This window comes from Gymnoscopelus braueri (assembly GCF_963280865.1).
Source record: "Gymnoscopelus braueri genome assembly, chromosome: 1".
In the NCBI taxonomy this organism is placed as follows: domain Eukaryota; kingdom Metazoa; phylum Chordata; class Actinopteri; order Myctophiformes; family Myctophidae; genus Gymnoscopelus; species Gymnoscopelus braueri.
In genome coordinates, this window is record NC_137603.1 from 42,976,554 (window position 1) to 42,992,282 (window position 15,729).

Below are 15,729 nucleotides of genomic sequence, written 5' to 3' on the forward strand. Positions count from 1 at the left end.
GTCATCAACGAACTATAAAAACTGGTGAAACATTGGCCAAATTGTCAAATAATATAACAGACATTTAAAAAAAAAATGCCTAACTGCTATTTTCACCATATTTATCTGTGGAACCGATAAACCGATGCCTCAACTCAATTCCAACTGTCTAAGTGCTTGTCAGGGTGGGGGGTCCCCAGTTCAAATATGATTATTTTGGGGGGTCGCGGCCTGAAAAGGTTGAGAACCACTGTCTTATTGTACTACTCTGTAAACTGGTTTGGTCCATTTGGCTATAGCTCAGTGGTTCTCAAACCTTTTACTTTCAAGGACCCCCATAACTCTCACCACTCCACTGAGGGTCCCCTTGCACTCGCCGAATGAGTATCTGTCAGGTGCTTTAGTGATGGGCCTCTCATAATGGTAACTTCATGGAGTGCTTAATCAAAGGGCTTCAAAGGAAAAGAGCTCCATCCAGCTAGTTGGGGCAGTGGAAAAGGAGGATTTTATTCTTGATCCTCAAGATGAAGTGCCTCCACTCTCTAACGCAATAGTTTAGGAAAACATCACTTTATAGCAATATTGATCTATCACACAGATATCAGTCTATTTGTATGTATGGGCTGCATTTTATGTAGTTCTTTACATGTGATGGTACCAGGACACCTGCTCCTTAAAAACAAATCTACCACAGCCTGCAGCTTGTGTTTTAGCCGAGCCTCATTGTGCTTATAAAACACAGGTTATTGAACCAGCTCCCTTTACCTGAAGTGAAATGGTTGTTATAGAATTATCTAAGAGGTCAGCAGATCAATAAACTGTTTACTTAAAACCATTGTGTGTGTGTGGTCTTTATTTTCAATTCCTCTAGTGTCAGTGCATAGAAAGAAAATCGTAATCGAAAAGTAGTTTGATAAGCGGGGAACCAACAAAAAGCAGTTCTTGATAAAAGAGGCAACAAAATTAATACAACAGTATTTATTTGTCAAAGAAATATCTGACAGTTAAATGAACAGCATGGTTTCCGTACTTCCTCAACTTAAATGGATCACAAGTAGTGCTCACAAAGTGATCAGTTAAAACAATGCTAAAACTAAACAAGATAAATATTACAGCTTAAACAGAAATTTTCACAGGCTGAAATAGACACAATCGCTGAATAGAACAGTGGGACATTTCACCCACATTAATAAAAACAAAACGAAATAATAAATACAATAAATCTTTCTGAAGCAGACAAATGTTCTATTTTGCAGTAAGCTGGCTGGTTCAAACAGTAATATTACACTGCACATTATTAAATATGTGGTATTTTATCAGTGCAAAAAAAAAGAAAAGCTACCAAGAATCGGACTCTGATAACTTGGTCGGGATGTAGATAAAGTAGTAGCTAAAATATCAAACATTCTGCAGGCATGTGCATCATAAAGACACTTAAATGTAAACCTGACTCACCTTTCTGTAAAGCACTATTGGGATAGTGTGAGGTAAGTGTGTAACATTGTAGCATGTATCCTTATCTGGCTGCTTCTGTCAAAGTGCAACAAACCATGAGTCCTAAGTGACCCTCTGTATCTACTTTCCAAGGCATTTTCATAGATCTAGGAGGGCAGATACATCTAATCCTACCAGTGCTGTATGATATTACTCAGTAAAATCCTCAGAGTTGAAAAGAGCACTGAGAATTTTGTGTAGTTCAATAGACATCTTGCTTTGTACAGTACATCTGTCATCCCCCAAGAACTAAAGTACATAGGGCCATGGCTTGCAACGGTCAATATTCATTTAATGTATTCAGCAGATCTGTGAGACACAGTGAAATTGTTTAATAACACTTCCTACTCTCATTGCTGAGTCCCTCAAGGATGCATACATCCAGACTTACTCTCACATATACTGTAAATCAAATCCAGTGGTTCTGCTTAATCAAAGGGTTAAGTTCAAGAGCAGGCCTCACCTTGTGTGAGGAGGGGAAGTGTGCCTGAGAGTTATGGGGATTGGAACATATCAGTAATAGATTCCAGAGGACAGACTCATAGGAGTGAGTTAAGCTTGTTCATTGACCATCTAATATTCTATTCAAATATTGTAAAACATATCAGCTTACTCCAATGTTTATTAACATGTGTAAACAAATCTTACAATTTCAACACTTCATATGAAAAGCTGTAAATCAATATGAGTATAGATGTCAACAGTTCTATGAGAATCTATGTTTTTGTCAGCGTATGGAATAATACTTGGGCCTTTAAAAAATAAAAGACTATACCACAAGCCATTTTTCCTGCCTGCTAGTTCATTCCTTACATAGCTTTTTCTATTTTAAATGACCCCAGGGTAGTTTATACGATTCAGTGGAATTATGTTTACTCTACCTTCTAGTACAGACCATGTTCTAATTCCCCCAAAAAAAGAAAAGGTTTATTTATATAAATTCAAAACTTATCCAAATTGGCCTCAATCTTCATGCAAATATATATAAATTCAAGATAACATGTTAATAGCACCTCTTGCATTTTTTCTTTCTTTCTAAAAAACTAACTATTTGAATAGATTATTCAAAAATAAAAGACCTGGATCTCTCCAGCTACATTCATCTGAATCAAAAAATGTAAGACTAATATTTTAACATATGAATATGAAATTAATTTCGTATTTTTCCTTTTAGTGTAATGTACATTAGCTATTAGGTCGAAGTGTTTTAAGTGGTCCAACCACTGAAAGTCGGTTTAACTTATTCAAAAACAAACATGCTGAAATTACATGCCCTAGTAACAACATTAGCTCAATACTATCAACCGCTCCTCTCAGTCAATCATGAAGATTTTGGTCAAATTGTCGACATGGGGGAGTTGCTTCCAGGTGTAAAATATGACTGTCCATGTAGTGAAGAAAAAACAATGGTGAATGTGGTGGGTGTTCAGTATGATATATCATTAAGATTATTATTAAATAGATTTATGTGCTACATTTTAAGGCATCTGTGTGTGCCATAAAATGTGTCATAAACAAATCTAATATTATTCTTATTTAAAGCGATGAGATGAATAAATAAAAAGTTTGTTCCCCCCCCTCATTTCAGTCTCTTTAATGGAGAGTAATCCAGCACAACTCCAACTTTTGTCAACTAATATGGAAGAATATTGTTGCAGACAGCTAAAACTAAAAAAAATGAAAACAAATAACAAATATGGAAGTGCCGTATTCAGATATCCATCCAATGTTTGCTTTTCGTTATGTTGCATAGGTGTGGCACCTCACTGAAAGTTGACATGTCTCCACCGTTTTAGGAGGCAAACCTAATACGGAAGTCAGACTCCCCCAGTTACTGAGATAGTCCAAATTTTTGTCCTTTTCTGTTTGCAGAGTTATATGTTTGACAAATAGCTGTCGTTTTAAATGTAATATGACTTATTTTTAAATAATCTATAACATATTGAAGTTGCAAATAACAGTGTTTTTTTATTCACCGTAGTTTGAGAAAAATAATCAACAAACTTGCAATGACATTAATAAACAGAATTTAGTTGGAGTAGCTTCTTGTTGAAAATATGAAAGAATTTGAAAGAAAATACATAAACAATCTGGGGTCATATAAATAAGAAAATAAATTAAATCAGTAGATAAGGTTAACTATCAAGAGATAAGTAGTACTTTAGCTACTAGGCCTAAATCTTTACTGGGTGTATGAGTTTATTTAATTCTTGTTTCTTTGCAGAGCTTCACACAAGTTTTGGTTAGGATCCGGTTCTTGAGTCATAATCTCAACACATTCCCATTCTCCACTACGGCTTGACCGTTTAACTGCCTCCACAACTGTCTGCACATATAGCCCATCCTCAAATGTTGGTGCTATGGCAACTGGCCCACGTGCCCAGGACCTGCGCTCCTCATGTGCCTGAAAAGAATGTCTCAGTGCCGTTACCATGGAGCCAAGCCCCCGAAGGTGAGGCAAGGGCATCTCTTGGACATCTGGTCCAACCCACCCACTGTCCCCCAACAACAGCTCTTCACCATTACAGCCATTGCGTTGTCCATATAGTTCTGTCCCTCTGGCAACCAATCTCCCCATGGATCCAACCACCATCACTTCATGCACGAATGACCCTGGCATGTTGAAGTTTAGAGTCACAGTGCAACACACGCCACCTGAGCCAGTCCCAGACACAGACCCGGTTCCGCCCATTAACATTTGGAAGAAACAGAAATCATCACTGGTGACGCGGCGTATCCCATGGATTGACCTGTTTTGTTGTACAAAAGTCCGCAATAGGCCATGGACACGCTGGGCTCGTGCCCCAATCAGATGACTTAAAAGGTCAATGATGGCTGAGCCAACCGTGTGCAACCCACCTCCTCCCATAAGCTCTTCACAAGTCCAACCATATGATTGGTCAAGGAGACTGGGGCCATATACTCTGACGTCACACACCTGCACTTCACCCACATATCCCTCTTCCAGAAACCGTCGCATTGCAATGAAAGCTGGAAGGAAGCGCAAAGTGTTACCCATAATGCTAAGGAGCTGGGGATAGTACCGGGCAGCAGTCACCATCTTGAAAGAATCCACAGCAGTCGCAGCTTTCTCACAGACAACATTCTTACCTATGCCTGTAAAGAGATGGGGAAAGAAGGCTTAAAAAATACAGAAGCAAAATATAGAAATATTCTACGGTGCCACTGAGGGGAAAAAGTGGCATTCACCTAAGAGAGCATGGGCATTGACAGATATGCAGTCCTCTGACTATCTTATTGAGTTCATTATTCTCTTCCATTAATAAAAGATTAAGCAGCTTGTCCACTTCTATTTGACCATATTCACATGGTAGTCATTTCGCTCTTATATGAAGTAGTATGAAACTCAGGGTGGGAAAAAAATCACCCAATCAGAATCTGGTGGTAAATATCATTATACAGAGTTTCTGAATCAGTTAAATAAGTATTTGATTGCTGCTCAGTGCTCATTATGCTTCCTGAAAAAAAGACAAACACAGCTTTTATAAATGGAAAGACAAGCTCTATTTGGAAGCTGCTGTTGTTAAAAATGGGCAAGTCTCTGTGGAGACAAACTCAGGAAGTTGGAAATAAAACAGGAAACTGAGGTCAACTCTCAGGAATTCCACTAGATAAGTTAGCCTCACAGGGCTAACATTATCTAACATTGCGGCATGCTGAGCAAATGTTGCTAACAACTGAAGAATGTTTTTTGTTTGTTTTGTTTCTAAAATGGACACTAAGTGTCAGCCAAGAAAGAGAGAGGGGAATATAATACAAAGTAAACATGGCAAAGCAGGGTATCTACTTGTTGTAGCAAACAAGCTTTTCAGAATAGTTCCTTATTATATTAAGACAATAACTGAGCAAAAATAGCTGCGGGCTGAAGTAGTGGATATGGGCTGGGGAAGATAAATTGTCCTCCTTGCTACTTTCAAATAATCTGGTGAAATTTAAAAATGATTATGCTATTTATTATCCTACGTACTTTGGGTTGGCAATAGAATTCCCCAATCCCCATGTACTGAAGTGTAAATCAAATACCAAGGTACAGTACAAAACTATTATCTTTGTGAACCATTACACCCCTTTACCTAATAAAGAATCAATCACGTACAAACCATATAGTCTGTTTTTACATGAGCTTGATAAGGATCTACATTTGCTAACTGCTACACATAATTCTTAATATCTACATAAATAGTAAAATGGCTGAATTTGTTTTCTAAGGCTATTTCATATCTAGTTGACATTTATTTGCAAGATTCATGCCAAGTCTGGGCCGGTACATGCCATGATACAAAAACATTTACCTAATGCTTTGACAGCAATCTGCCGTGTCATTGGTGGTGGAATGTAGATGCAGACAAGGTCAACGTCTTGGTGCAGCAGAACATCATCTGATCGACTGGTGTGAAAGGGAATTCCAAGCTCTTTTGCCAGACAGCAAGCTTCCTCTTCACTCCTCCCCCAGAGTGCGTGAACTTCAAAACCTTCTGCCTGCAACAATGGCACCAACACTCGGGCTGTGCTCCCTGTGCCAAACACACCAACTCCTGGCAACATGGCAGCGGCAATCACTCTACTTCACATGTGAACCATAGCGATCCTTTCAGCCACAGATTCACCTATCTCCCCAAGGCCTCAGTCTCTGTCAAGGATTTTACCTGTAAAAGTAAACAATGGTGTGACGAACAAAGCGGAGGAACAAGTCCTAGAGCGGCCTATACCCGTTTGTCTTCTTATCAGACATCTGTGAAAGGCTACTGAGACATTGTCCTACAACATATTTAGCATGCCATTCCCAAAAAGGTTCCCCGCCCAACACAACTCAACAACATCTCTGGCTGCTCTGCGCTCTTCAAGTGTGTTCTGCCACTCACTGGCTGACATAAAACATGCATGTGTTTTGAAAAATGTTCACCTAATTACATGCATTACGACTCGTTTAACTTATGTACAGCAGATGAGCACCTTTGGGCGTGTGACTGCTACTTATGGTGTGTTAAGTCAAGTAATCTTACCAATTGACTGATAAATATTACAATTTAGATTGTATTGTATTTCAAAAACTATGTTAAAAATGCTGCTAACGCCAACTGTAAGTGGGGAAAGTAATAGAGAACAGGAAACAGGCTATTATTGCCTGAGCTGTGGTTAGCAGCTATTTTAAGTGTTTGTGTTGACACTCCAGCAAAGGTCTGGGCATTTAACCCAACCAAATTTCTGACTTATTCTATCACATGTCTGACCATTTTCAAGCATATCAGCAAACATCTGAATATCAGCAGGGTACTCCCAAAATGTCCCAATGTGAGCTACTGTGGATAGATTTGGCATGTCATTGTGAATGTGTCAGGTGGTGGAAAGTTTCAGCCTTTATTGCCAACTTGCCAAGTATAGGATAAATAAAAGAAATTTGCTTAGGCTTGTTTTCCAGTGACAATAGCCTAGCTAGCCCTAGAATGACAGATAGTCCATACATTTCAAATACATGCAACATATGAATTATGAAAAATCATACATTCTAAAGCTATGGCAACCCAAGATATAAATGCATGCAGAAATACTGACAGAGGTACACGGACACACATGGACTGTCGAATAGGACAAACGTACTTAGTTACTGTACATTTACTCAAGTACTGTGCTTAAGTACAATGTTTAGGTACTTTTACTTTACTGGAGTACTTCCAATTTTCAGTACTTTTACTTCTACTCCACTACATCTCAGAAGCAAATATTATACTTTTACTCAACTACAATTATTTTAAAACTTTAGTTACTGGTTACTTTGTAGATGATTATTATTATTATTATTACAAAACATACATTACCCACTTCAGCCCTATATACATTTCGGTCATTTGAAAATAGACGAACGGGATTGTAGATCTGCTATTTTCAAAAGAGTTTTATACATTTGAAAACTTGTGAAATGGGACATTCTGCGAGTACAGGTATTTTTGATACCAATACTTTTGCACTTTTACTCAAGCACATTTTCATTACTGGACTTTTACCTGTAACAGAGTATTTCTACATTGCAGTATTGATACTTGTACTTAAGTAAAACAATGGAGTACTTTTTCCACCACTGCAAACAAGTACATTTCAGATTAGCCTTCTGATTGTGTGCATGGGGATCTCATCTTAAACAAGCTCAGTGCTTAATGAGTCTTCCAGTTTAGTAGACCTTGTATTGTGAATTTGTACTTCCATGTACTGTTATTCTCATGTCTTACTAAATAAAGTACATCAATCAATTCTGGTAACAGAATCTATGGGCCTGGGAAGGAACGGTTCACACAAATATGACTTAAAAGCCTAATATAAAATTTAAAAACATTATTTATGTTGGTGTGTTTCGTTACACATGCAATGTATTTCCACCGGTCATCTATTTAAAGTCACTTCTGTAATCAGGAAGAATAATGTGTTCTCGTTAGCTAATACAAACGTTAGCTGGCAGCTGCTACCAGAGACAGATGAACAAATATTGCCCGTGCTTTATCTATCAAATGTTAGTTCATTAAGACCATGTGAAACCATGAGAAAAATGATAAATTACTTCAACGTTAATTTTAGAGAACGTTATTTCAACGTTAACTAACGTTAGCTAGCGATGCTAACGTCAATTTGATAGGCAACAATAAGCAAATGCATCTCCTCCCCGTTACCTAGTATGCAACATATTGAGAACATCACAAAACGTCGTCTAGCTTAAGTTGAGGTAACAGACCGTAAAGCGACACATAATAGCGTGAAGTTACCTATTTTCGCAGCCCAACATCCACGACGTCGGTAGGTGGTCAGTCAGTCAGCCGGGCGCTGCCCAGTGGAACGTAACGTTGGTAACGCCAGTAGGATGCTAACCTCGCGTCACAGCAGGCTTTCCGCAGTACCTGTGTAAAAAAGACAGGTTTCTATTTGCTGCTCAGTGCTCGTGTCCTGTCTAGAGCCCGCCTACTGTATCCGTTAATGAGCACACGCACGTGTTTCCAAGCATCGTTTCCGTATCCGCTCTTGAGCCTGAGCGGATCTGCAACCTGCAAAGCTCATTTATCCCAGTCTAGTAGCGTTGCCATGTCCGCTTATTATAAGCGACTTTGGGCTTATTTTTCTTGTAAAAATTGGTAGTTGCGGTTTTGTGGGCTGGTTTCTAACGTGTACTTACTTATTTAGGCTTGCTTCTAATTTTTTGTAATTCTTTTTTAAACCAGTGGTTCTCAAATATTTTCATGAATGTTTTGTGCCAGGGAGTATTTGTGTTGTTAGAACGTTTAACAAATATTCAAAATATTCCACATTTTATTTCAAGAGTTTTTGAAAATAGCAGATCTACAAGCTCACAACGCGTCACGGTGCGACGCGTTGTGAGCCGTCTATTTTCTTATAGCCTATGCATATAGGTTTAAAGTGCTCGTGTCGTGTGGCCTTAGGCCTAATTGCTTCTTTTGGGTTTGTTTTCCTAGACCTGGTTTCTTATTTCTTTCACAAAATATGGCAACTCTGCAGTCTAGTAGGCTCTCGTTTTTTTCAAAAATGTCTGGGAGACGAGAAGGAGCGCTTGTTTTTGTTGATTCAATTTCCAGCATGTGTGCAAAGTGTACAGCAAATGCAGGACTATAAGTCAGGGGATATTAGCAGAACATTTTCCAATCTTGGAATAAATTCCTTACCAAAAAAAATCTTCACCAATGTGTTTGTAAAAGTGTCTAGTAACACATCTCACAAAGACTGAAATGCAGTTTCCCTAGGGGAATTTTTGACAGCTCCTGAAAGTTGGGGTACCCACCATAACCTTATGCAGGGGGGGGGGGGGAATCCAAATTAAATTCTGTTTTAAGTAGCATGTGAGGGGGCAAACTAGGGTGTTTTTATGATTCTGAATCCATTGCAAGCATTTGTTTTGCACCAAAACCACTCCTTGGGCTAAAAACAGCCCAATCTCAATGGGCTTTTTACACAAAAAGTATACCTGGAAAAGGATGGCTATGGCCGTTTTTAGCCCAAGGAGTGGTTTTGCTTAAAACAGAATTAAAATTAGATTTTTTTCCCCCCGCATAAGGTTATGGTGGGTACCCCAACTTTCAGGAGCTGTCACAAATTCTCCTAGGGAAACTGCATTTCAGTCTTTGTGAGATGTGTTACTAGACACATTTACAAACACATTGGTGAAGATTTTTTTTGGTAAGGAATTTATTCCAAGATTTTTTAAATATCCCCTGACTATATTTAACCCACTTGCGAAAACAAGGTGCGCAGCGAGCAGTGGTGGAAAGTAACTAAGTACATTTACTCAAGTACTGTACTTAAGTACAATTTTGAGGTGTTTTTTTTACTTTACTGGAGTATTTCCAAAACTTTAGTTACTTTGCAGATATCTGCTATTTTCAAACATTTTAGTACTTTTGTAGTCTTACTCGAGTAACATTTTGAACACAGGCCTTTTACTTGTAACAGAGTATTTTTATATTGTAGTATTGCTACCTTTACTTAAAGGGTCTACACCATGAAAATCACTTTTTTCTTGGTTCTTGGTCCCCAGTGTCTCTTGTACCCCAAAAAATGTTTTTTTTTTTAATTCAGTCATTCCTTCTCATTTCATGGATTTCCAGAATGGGCGTGTCTGAACAGGCGATCTCAGAATGGAAATGTTTATGATGTCACAAACATTAATGATGGCAAACCCAATGTTAAATGAAAAGTGCACGAATCGCTCCGAAACTTTTTCTACCCCCCCTAAGTGGGGGTCTACGAACAAATACTTCGGGCTCGGATTTTGGCTCCGCCCCCCGGAAGTGGGTGAAACAGGCACCTCAAACACTTGGTGGAATTGTTCAAAAATGTTCAAAGTGTTTTTTTTTTTATTTTGTATTTTTCTTAGATGCTTCTTTTTATGCAGAATTTTTCCTTTTTTTTTTTTTTTTAAATAATTTTTTTAAATAATTTTTTTAATTAACAGACAGAATTGCTCAGTAGCCCCCCCCTGCACAATAGGACGTTTTGGTATTGCAGCTGAAAGTGCTGTATAAGCCAGAGACAATTGACTTGGGATGAGTATATCTGAGTGATGATTTAGGCTCAAACCTTTTGAAAAAGGTTTGAGGGACATACACCATATGATATTAAATATCAAATATTTTTTTTAAATTCATGGTGTAGCTCCTTTAAGTAAAATATCTGAGTGCGTGTGGACAAATGAGTTCGGAATAGCTTAAAGGAGTAGTTCAGCCAAAAAAGTACTTATTTGCTATCAGTTACACACTCCATGAAGCCTTGAATTCATGGAGATTTTGTTTTTGTCACATTCCTAAGCCAATAATTTGATGACCGATGGACTCTCTGGTAGGAGACTCAATTGACCTGCATTTGAGTCTCCTACCAGATACTCTGCTGGTCATCAAATTATTGGCTTAGGAATGCGACAAAAACAAAACAAATCTCCTTGAATTCAATGCTTCATGGGGTGTGTAATTGATAGAAAATAAGTATTATTTGACTGAACTACTCCTTTAAACACGTGAAGCAAAACGAGCGCTCCCTTCCACCCAGTCTAAGCCAATCACAGGCAGTCACAATTGAAGCCTTGGCTTCGCTTGGCTTCCACAGACGCGAACTGCCTTCTCCAGTAGACAGTAGTAGGATGCTAGGCTAGGCTAGCTTGCCAAAAAATAAGGTAGAGATGTGGTAGTTAAAATAGCAGCGGATAGTAATTGATATATAGGCTACATAAGGTGCATAGTTAGTAAAGAACAAGATAGGTCTATTCTATGAATTGAATACACATGACCCCAATGGAAACAAGCCATAGTACTTTCTTGGGTTTAATCCTTTTAGCATTGTATGTATTAAACTGTACTTTCTGTGCTTTTTTTGGTGCAAACTGTAGAATTCAATCAATCAGAAAAATATAGTCCCTTATGCACGTGAAACATAATTTATCAGCATATCAATGTAAACATAAGGGGACAGGTGGACAATCCAGTGGTCCAGCTTTACTGACTTAAAGAGCAACAAGTGGCAATATCAATCTCAAGACAATTTTGTCAGTTTGATTTTTACGAATGTGTTCTGAATGAGTATTGTTGGATTGGAAATGGTCTATGTGAAAAATATTGATTATGGAGATATAGCGGTGGGATTGACACAGGAAAGGTTGGCATCGCAGCATCTTTTTCACGGTAACAAACGCACGAAAAGCGTGTCTAGACAGTTTTTTTTAGCACTGTGTGCAGAAGCCCACAGTTGCTAAATAGATAACATAATACGTAGTCAAAGGGTGGGTCATATTTATCCTCGCATGCTATTGTTTTATTTGTACAGAAAATGCTTAAAGAGTTGCAATAGTTTCAATGTTTGCTTGTACAACAATCCAAAAGTAATCGTTACATCGAACTGATTATATTACATTACAAAAATACCAGCAGCCAGCAACTGAATACATTTCAAAATACTCAGTCTCTGACCCAACTCCGTGTCAACAGACGCCACGTCTGTTGACACGTCTGTTTTGCCCCTATTAGCGTTGTGAAGAAACCATAATAGTAATATCTCAACACTGTTTCCTCTCAATCCCCCACCCTATGGAATTATGTGAACTAATGTGAGTTATATCTTTTACCACAAATGTTAAGACAGATGCTAGGGCTAGGCTCATTACCTGTTACAGTTTCTTTTCTTTGAGGCATTACATTGTTCTCTCTGCACTGTGACTATTTTTTACCTTGTTTATTGACTCGATTTCATGCTTACTCTCTGCTTATTATTCCGATCTCGCAAGTGAGTCGCTCTGAATAAAAGCATCTGCTAAATGCGTTCGCATGGAACTCGCATTATTTCAGGATATGACCAACAGGTGGCGGTAGCTTTCTCAAGAAAAATACATTAAGCAGACAGGATTATGGGAGATGTAGTTCAAATTCGAGGACATTGAGCTTAGAGAATAACTAGACAAATCAGGATCAAACCATAGTAAAATAAAAACACACAACAACCCCAAATAACAGTAACTGGTATTCAGTGAGTCAAAAAACCGGTTCAATCGCCTCGTTAAACAGAGCAGCTATTTTACTGAAATATAAACAGGAAGTCGTAAGCATTGTGGGACGTGTAGTTCCGCTTGTAGGCCGCTGAGCTTGATAACAACGCGGAGAAGAACGAAACAAAAATAAAATAACAAAAACTTGGCCAAAAATAAGAGACCGATAGGTTCCGCACCGACGCGACCATGCCCGGATTCACGTGCTGTGTTCCTGGCTGCTACAACAACTCGCATCGGGACCGGGAGCTGCGCTTCTACACCTTTCCTAAGGATAGCACCCAGAGGGAGATCTGGCTGAAGAACATCTCCCGGGCCGGGGTCAGCGGCTGCTTCAGCACCTTCCAGCCCACCACGGGACACCGGGTCTGCAGCGTGCATTTCGTCGGTGGGAGAAAAACGTATAACATTCGGGTACCGACCCTGTTCCCGCTGCGGGGAGTGAACGAACGGAAGAGTCGGAGGGGTCGCGGCAGGGGCAAGAAGGTGTCCTCGCCGGGTCCGGTTCCCACCGGTGGGATCATCATCACTAACGTCGTGTCCGCGGCCACCGTGGAAGCCGCGGTGGACGCTGCCGCCGCCGCCGCCGCCGAGGGAGACAGCAACACCACGGGCACCGCCGAGATCGTCGTACAAATAGACCAGAACGGAGAGTACGTCGGCGCCACTCAGAGCCCGCCCGCCCCTTCGTCGGGTTCCCCGGCCAGGACCCGTTACTCCGCCGCGGTCTCCAGCTCCACTGACACGGTGGTCGTGGAGAGCAGCGAACCACCGACGGCAGCAGACCTGGAGTACCTCATCAGCAACCCACTGGAGCACTCGTACTCGCTGACCACCGGCACCACTTCGGCCGAGCTGCTGCGAAAGCTCAATGAACAGAGGGACATCATCGCGCTGATGGAGGTGAAGATGAAGGAGATGAAAGCCACCATCCGGCAGCTTCGCGTCACCGAGGCCAAATTGCAAGAGGAGCTGCGGGAGAGGGACCGTCTGCTGTCCGGGGCGGCGGGGCCTTTCACAGCCGTTAATCTTAACGTTAGGAAAAACATCTGACAAAGGGAATTAGCCGATGATGATAGACTCAGACTGGATAATAATGTGTCACCACGGAATCTGAAGACTGCAGAGCTAGTCCTATTTTCTATACAACTATGAGCGGCGACAATTTATTTTCAATAGCAGAGATGGCAACTTCTTTTCGTCTACTAGGCCTAATGTAACATGTTTTCTGGCTAGTTATAGCAGATAGTAATAACTCACAACACAGGCCTGTTTTTCCTCTCTATGTGATTGATGTGCCTGTATACAGTCAAATATTTTTAGCAACCAGAAGGTGAATGACTGCACCTGAACCCTGTCCTTGAGTGCTTGATGCAATGAGAGTTACAATAATTTCTGATATTGTAACTTGGCTTGACATGGCTTGGCCCCACATGTGATGAATGATTGTTCCAAACACATCGACTATTAACTTGAAGTAAAATTGTTTTTGAAATATAGCTGATTCATCCTGAATTATTTATTTATCTCATGTAATATACATAGGCCTAGTGTTTCTCAACCTTTTGAATTTCAAGGACCACCAGTTTGATATGCATTAGGCCATGGACCCCCATTTGGTACTTTTTTCTTTTCTCTGAGAACCCAATCTACACTGTAAATGAAATCGTCAGTATTCATTTAACACGGAGTGTACACATGGAACCAAATCGGGTAAATTCTGGTTCCATTTGTACACTTTCAGAGTTCTAGACCCATAAGGGTCCATCCTCAATGGGTCAGGGGTCCCCTGACCCATTGAGAACCAGTGGAATAGATGAATTCTTATTCCATTAACAAATATTGATAGGCTGTAGATGAGAGGAACCTGATTACATTCACAATCAGGCCTAAGATTAGCCTTAACGTCGAACAACAGTTTAATCGGGAGCTTTTCTATGTTCCCGGGTTCCACGTTTCCTGGGTTCTATGTTCCCCGCTTACAATAACCCTGACGTAAGCGGGGAACATAGAACCCAGGTAACATAGAATCCAGGGAACATTGGGATGACCCTGTTTAATTAATGGTTATTGTTTGAGATGCAATTATTGATTATGTACTCTAAGAGATCAATTTGGGTTTATGATACCAAGTATGTTGTTGAAATGTACAGTTTATCAAAGTAAAACAAAAAACAGTTGCAATTTTGTACAAGAATGGCGCCCAAGAAATAGCATGAGGTCCCTGCCATTTGGGTGGATATTGTCACAGAGTGTCATTAAAGGGGCATGGAACTGCTTTGTTTTCCAGTTTACAGGTTTACAGTTTTACAGAAAGGTAAAACATGGCAGGCAGCAGATAGTATGTGTGTGCACTGCAGCAAAGCAGCTGCAGTTAATCAAATTAATAATGGGTGTGTTGGATTTCTGTATGCCAATGTGCAAGCATTGACAATACTGTTGACTACTGCCTATGCTTGGCACTCGCATGGCTCTGGGCAAACCTAAATCCATTATACATTGTATTAGCCTCAACTGCTGCTACTAGCTTGCCATGTGTGTAACCTTCTGCAGTTTTAAACTTGTACAGGAAAACAAACTACAAATTCAACCTAAGATTTCATGCCTGTTTAAGTACTACTTGGTGAAGAAGATAAATGCCTTCAATTCCAGGATACCTCAAATAATTCGATATGATGAAAATTGGTGTTTTAGTCCACCATAGATAACCAACCATAATATAGAACATTTCCCCCCTCAGTGATGAGTCCCAATTCATAATGGGAATAATGTTTGGCACTTCCAATTATTCTGTGACACATTTATATTTGTACTGAGGGTTCACAGTAAAATCCCTTAAGGAAGAGATTTAACTTAAAGGGATATTTCACTTTCAAACATGTTTGGGATCATTTTAACGTCTACTCAGTCTTTTGTGAGTACCACAGACAGTTTTTAAGTTGCTTGATTCAGTATTATTTAGATATTTGATATTTGTGTTATCAGACACGCCCCCTTCCTATTCAAACCCATTGTAACTTCAAACTCAATTTTAATCATGATAGATTCATCGAAAACACCCATCCTTGGTTCTGGTGACTGATATTGTCCTTCTAATGCATGAGGGAGCCGTGTTTTTTCAATTACTTTTTCATTTATCCTTTATATTTTTTAGGGAAAAAAAGTTATTATGAAAAAAGTAATCGAAAAACATGGCCCCCTCATGTATTAGA

General features: G+C 39.6%; 2 protein-coding genes across 3 annotated transcripts; one reads left to right on the top strand and one right to left on the bottom strand.

Moving 5' to 3' along the window:
• Nucleotides 1-942: 942 nt before the first annotated feature.
• gfod2 (glucose-fructose oxidoreductase domain containing 2) lies at nt 943-8,363 on the bottom strand. 2 transcript variants are annotated; one of them, XM_080437002.1, is made up of 3 exons: nt 8,247-8,363; nt 5,787-6,140; nt 943-4,590 (listed from the first exon to the last, which is right to left on the bottom strand). In XM_080437002.1, the coding sequence occupies exons 2-3, from the start codon at nt 6,037-6,039 to the stop codon at nt 3,677-3,679; spliced, it is 1,167 nt and encodes a 388-aa protein (XP_080293128.1). In that variant the 5' UTR covers nt 6,040-6,140; nt 8,247-8,363; the 3' UTR covers nt 943-3,676. The 2 variants fall into 2 exon arrangements, with proteins under 2 accessions (XP_080293128.1, XP_080293129.1); XM_080437003.1 differs by lacking the exon at nt 8,247-8,363 and having other exon boundaries at nt 5,787-6,257.
• A 3,818-nt stretch (nt 8,364-12,181) lies between these two features.
• thap11 (THAP domain containing 11) lies at nt 12,182-15,516 on the top strand. Its single transcript, XM_080429849.1, has one exon. It carries the CDS (start codon nt 12,707-12,709, stop codon nt 13,568-13,570), a length of 864 nt encoding a protein of 287 aa, XP_080285975.1. The 5' UTR covers nt 12,182-12,706; the 3' UTR covers nt 13,571-15,516.
• The last annotated feature ends 213 nt before the right edge of the window (nt 15,517-15,729 follow it).

Bases quoted from the DNA above. Each gene is read 5' to 3' on its own strand.
- gfod2 (XM_080437002.1), bottom strand. From the start codon at position 6,039: ATGTTGCCAGGAGTTGGTGTGTTTGGCACAGGGAGCACAGCCCGAGTG. The intron at 4,591-5,786 runs GTAAATGTTTTT...ATCTCTTTACAG, and splicing joins GATTGCTGTCAAAGCATTAG to GCATAGGTAAGAATGTTGTC.
- thap11 (XM_080429849.1), top strand. From the start codon at position 12,707: ATGCCCGGATTCACGTGCTGTGTTCCTGGCTGCTACAACAACTCGCAT.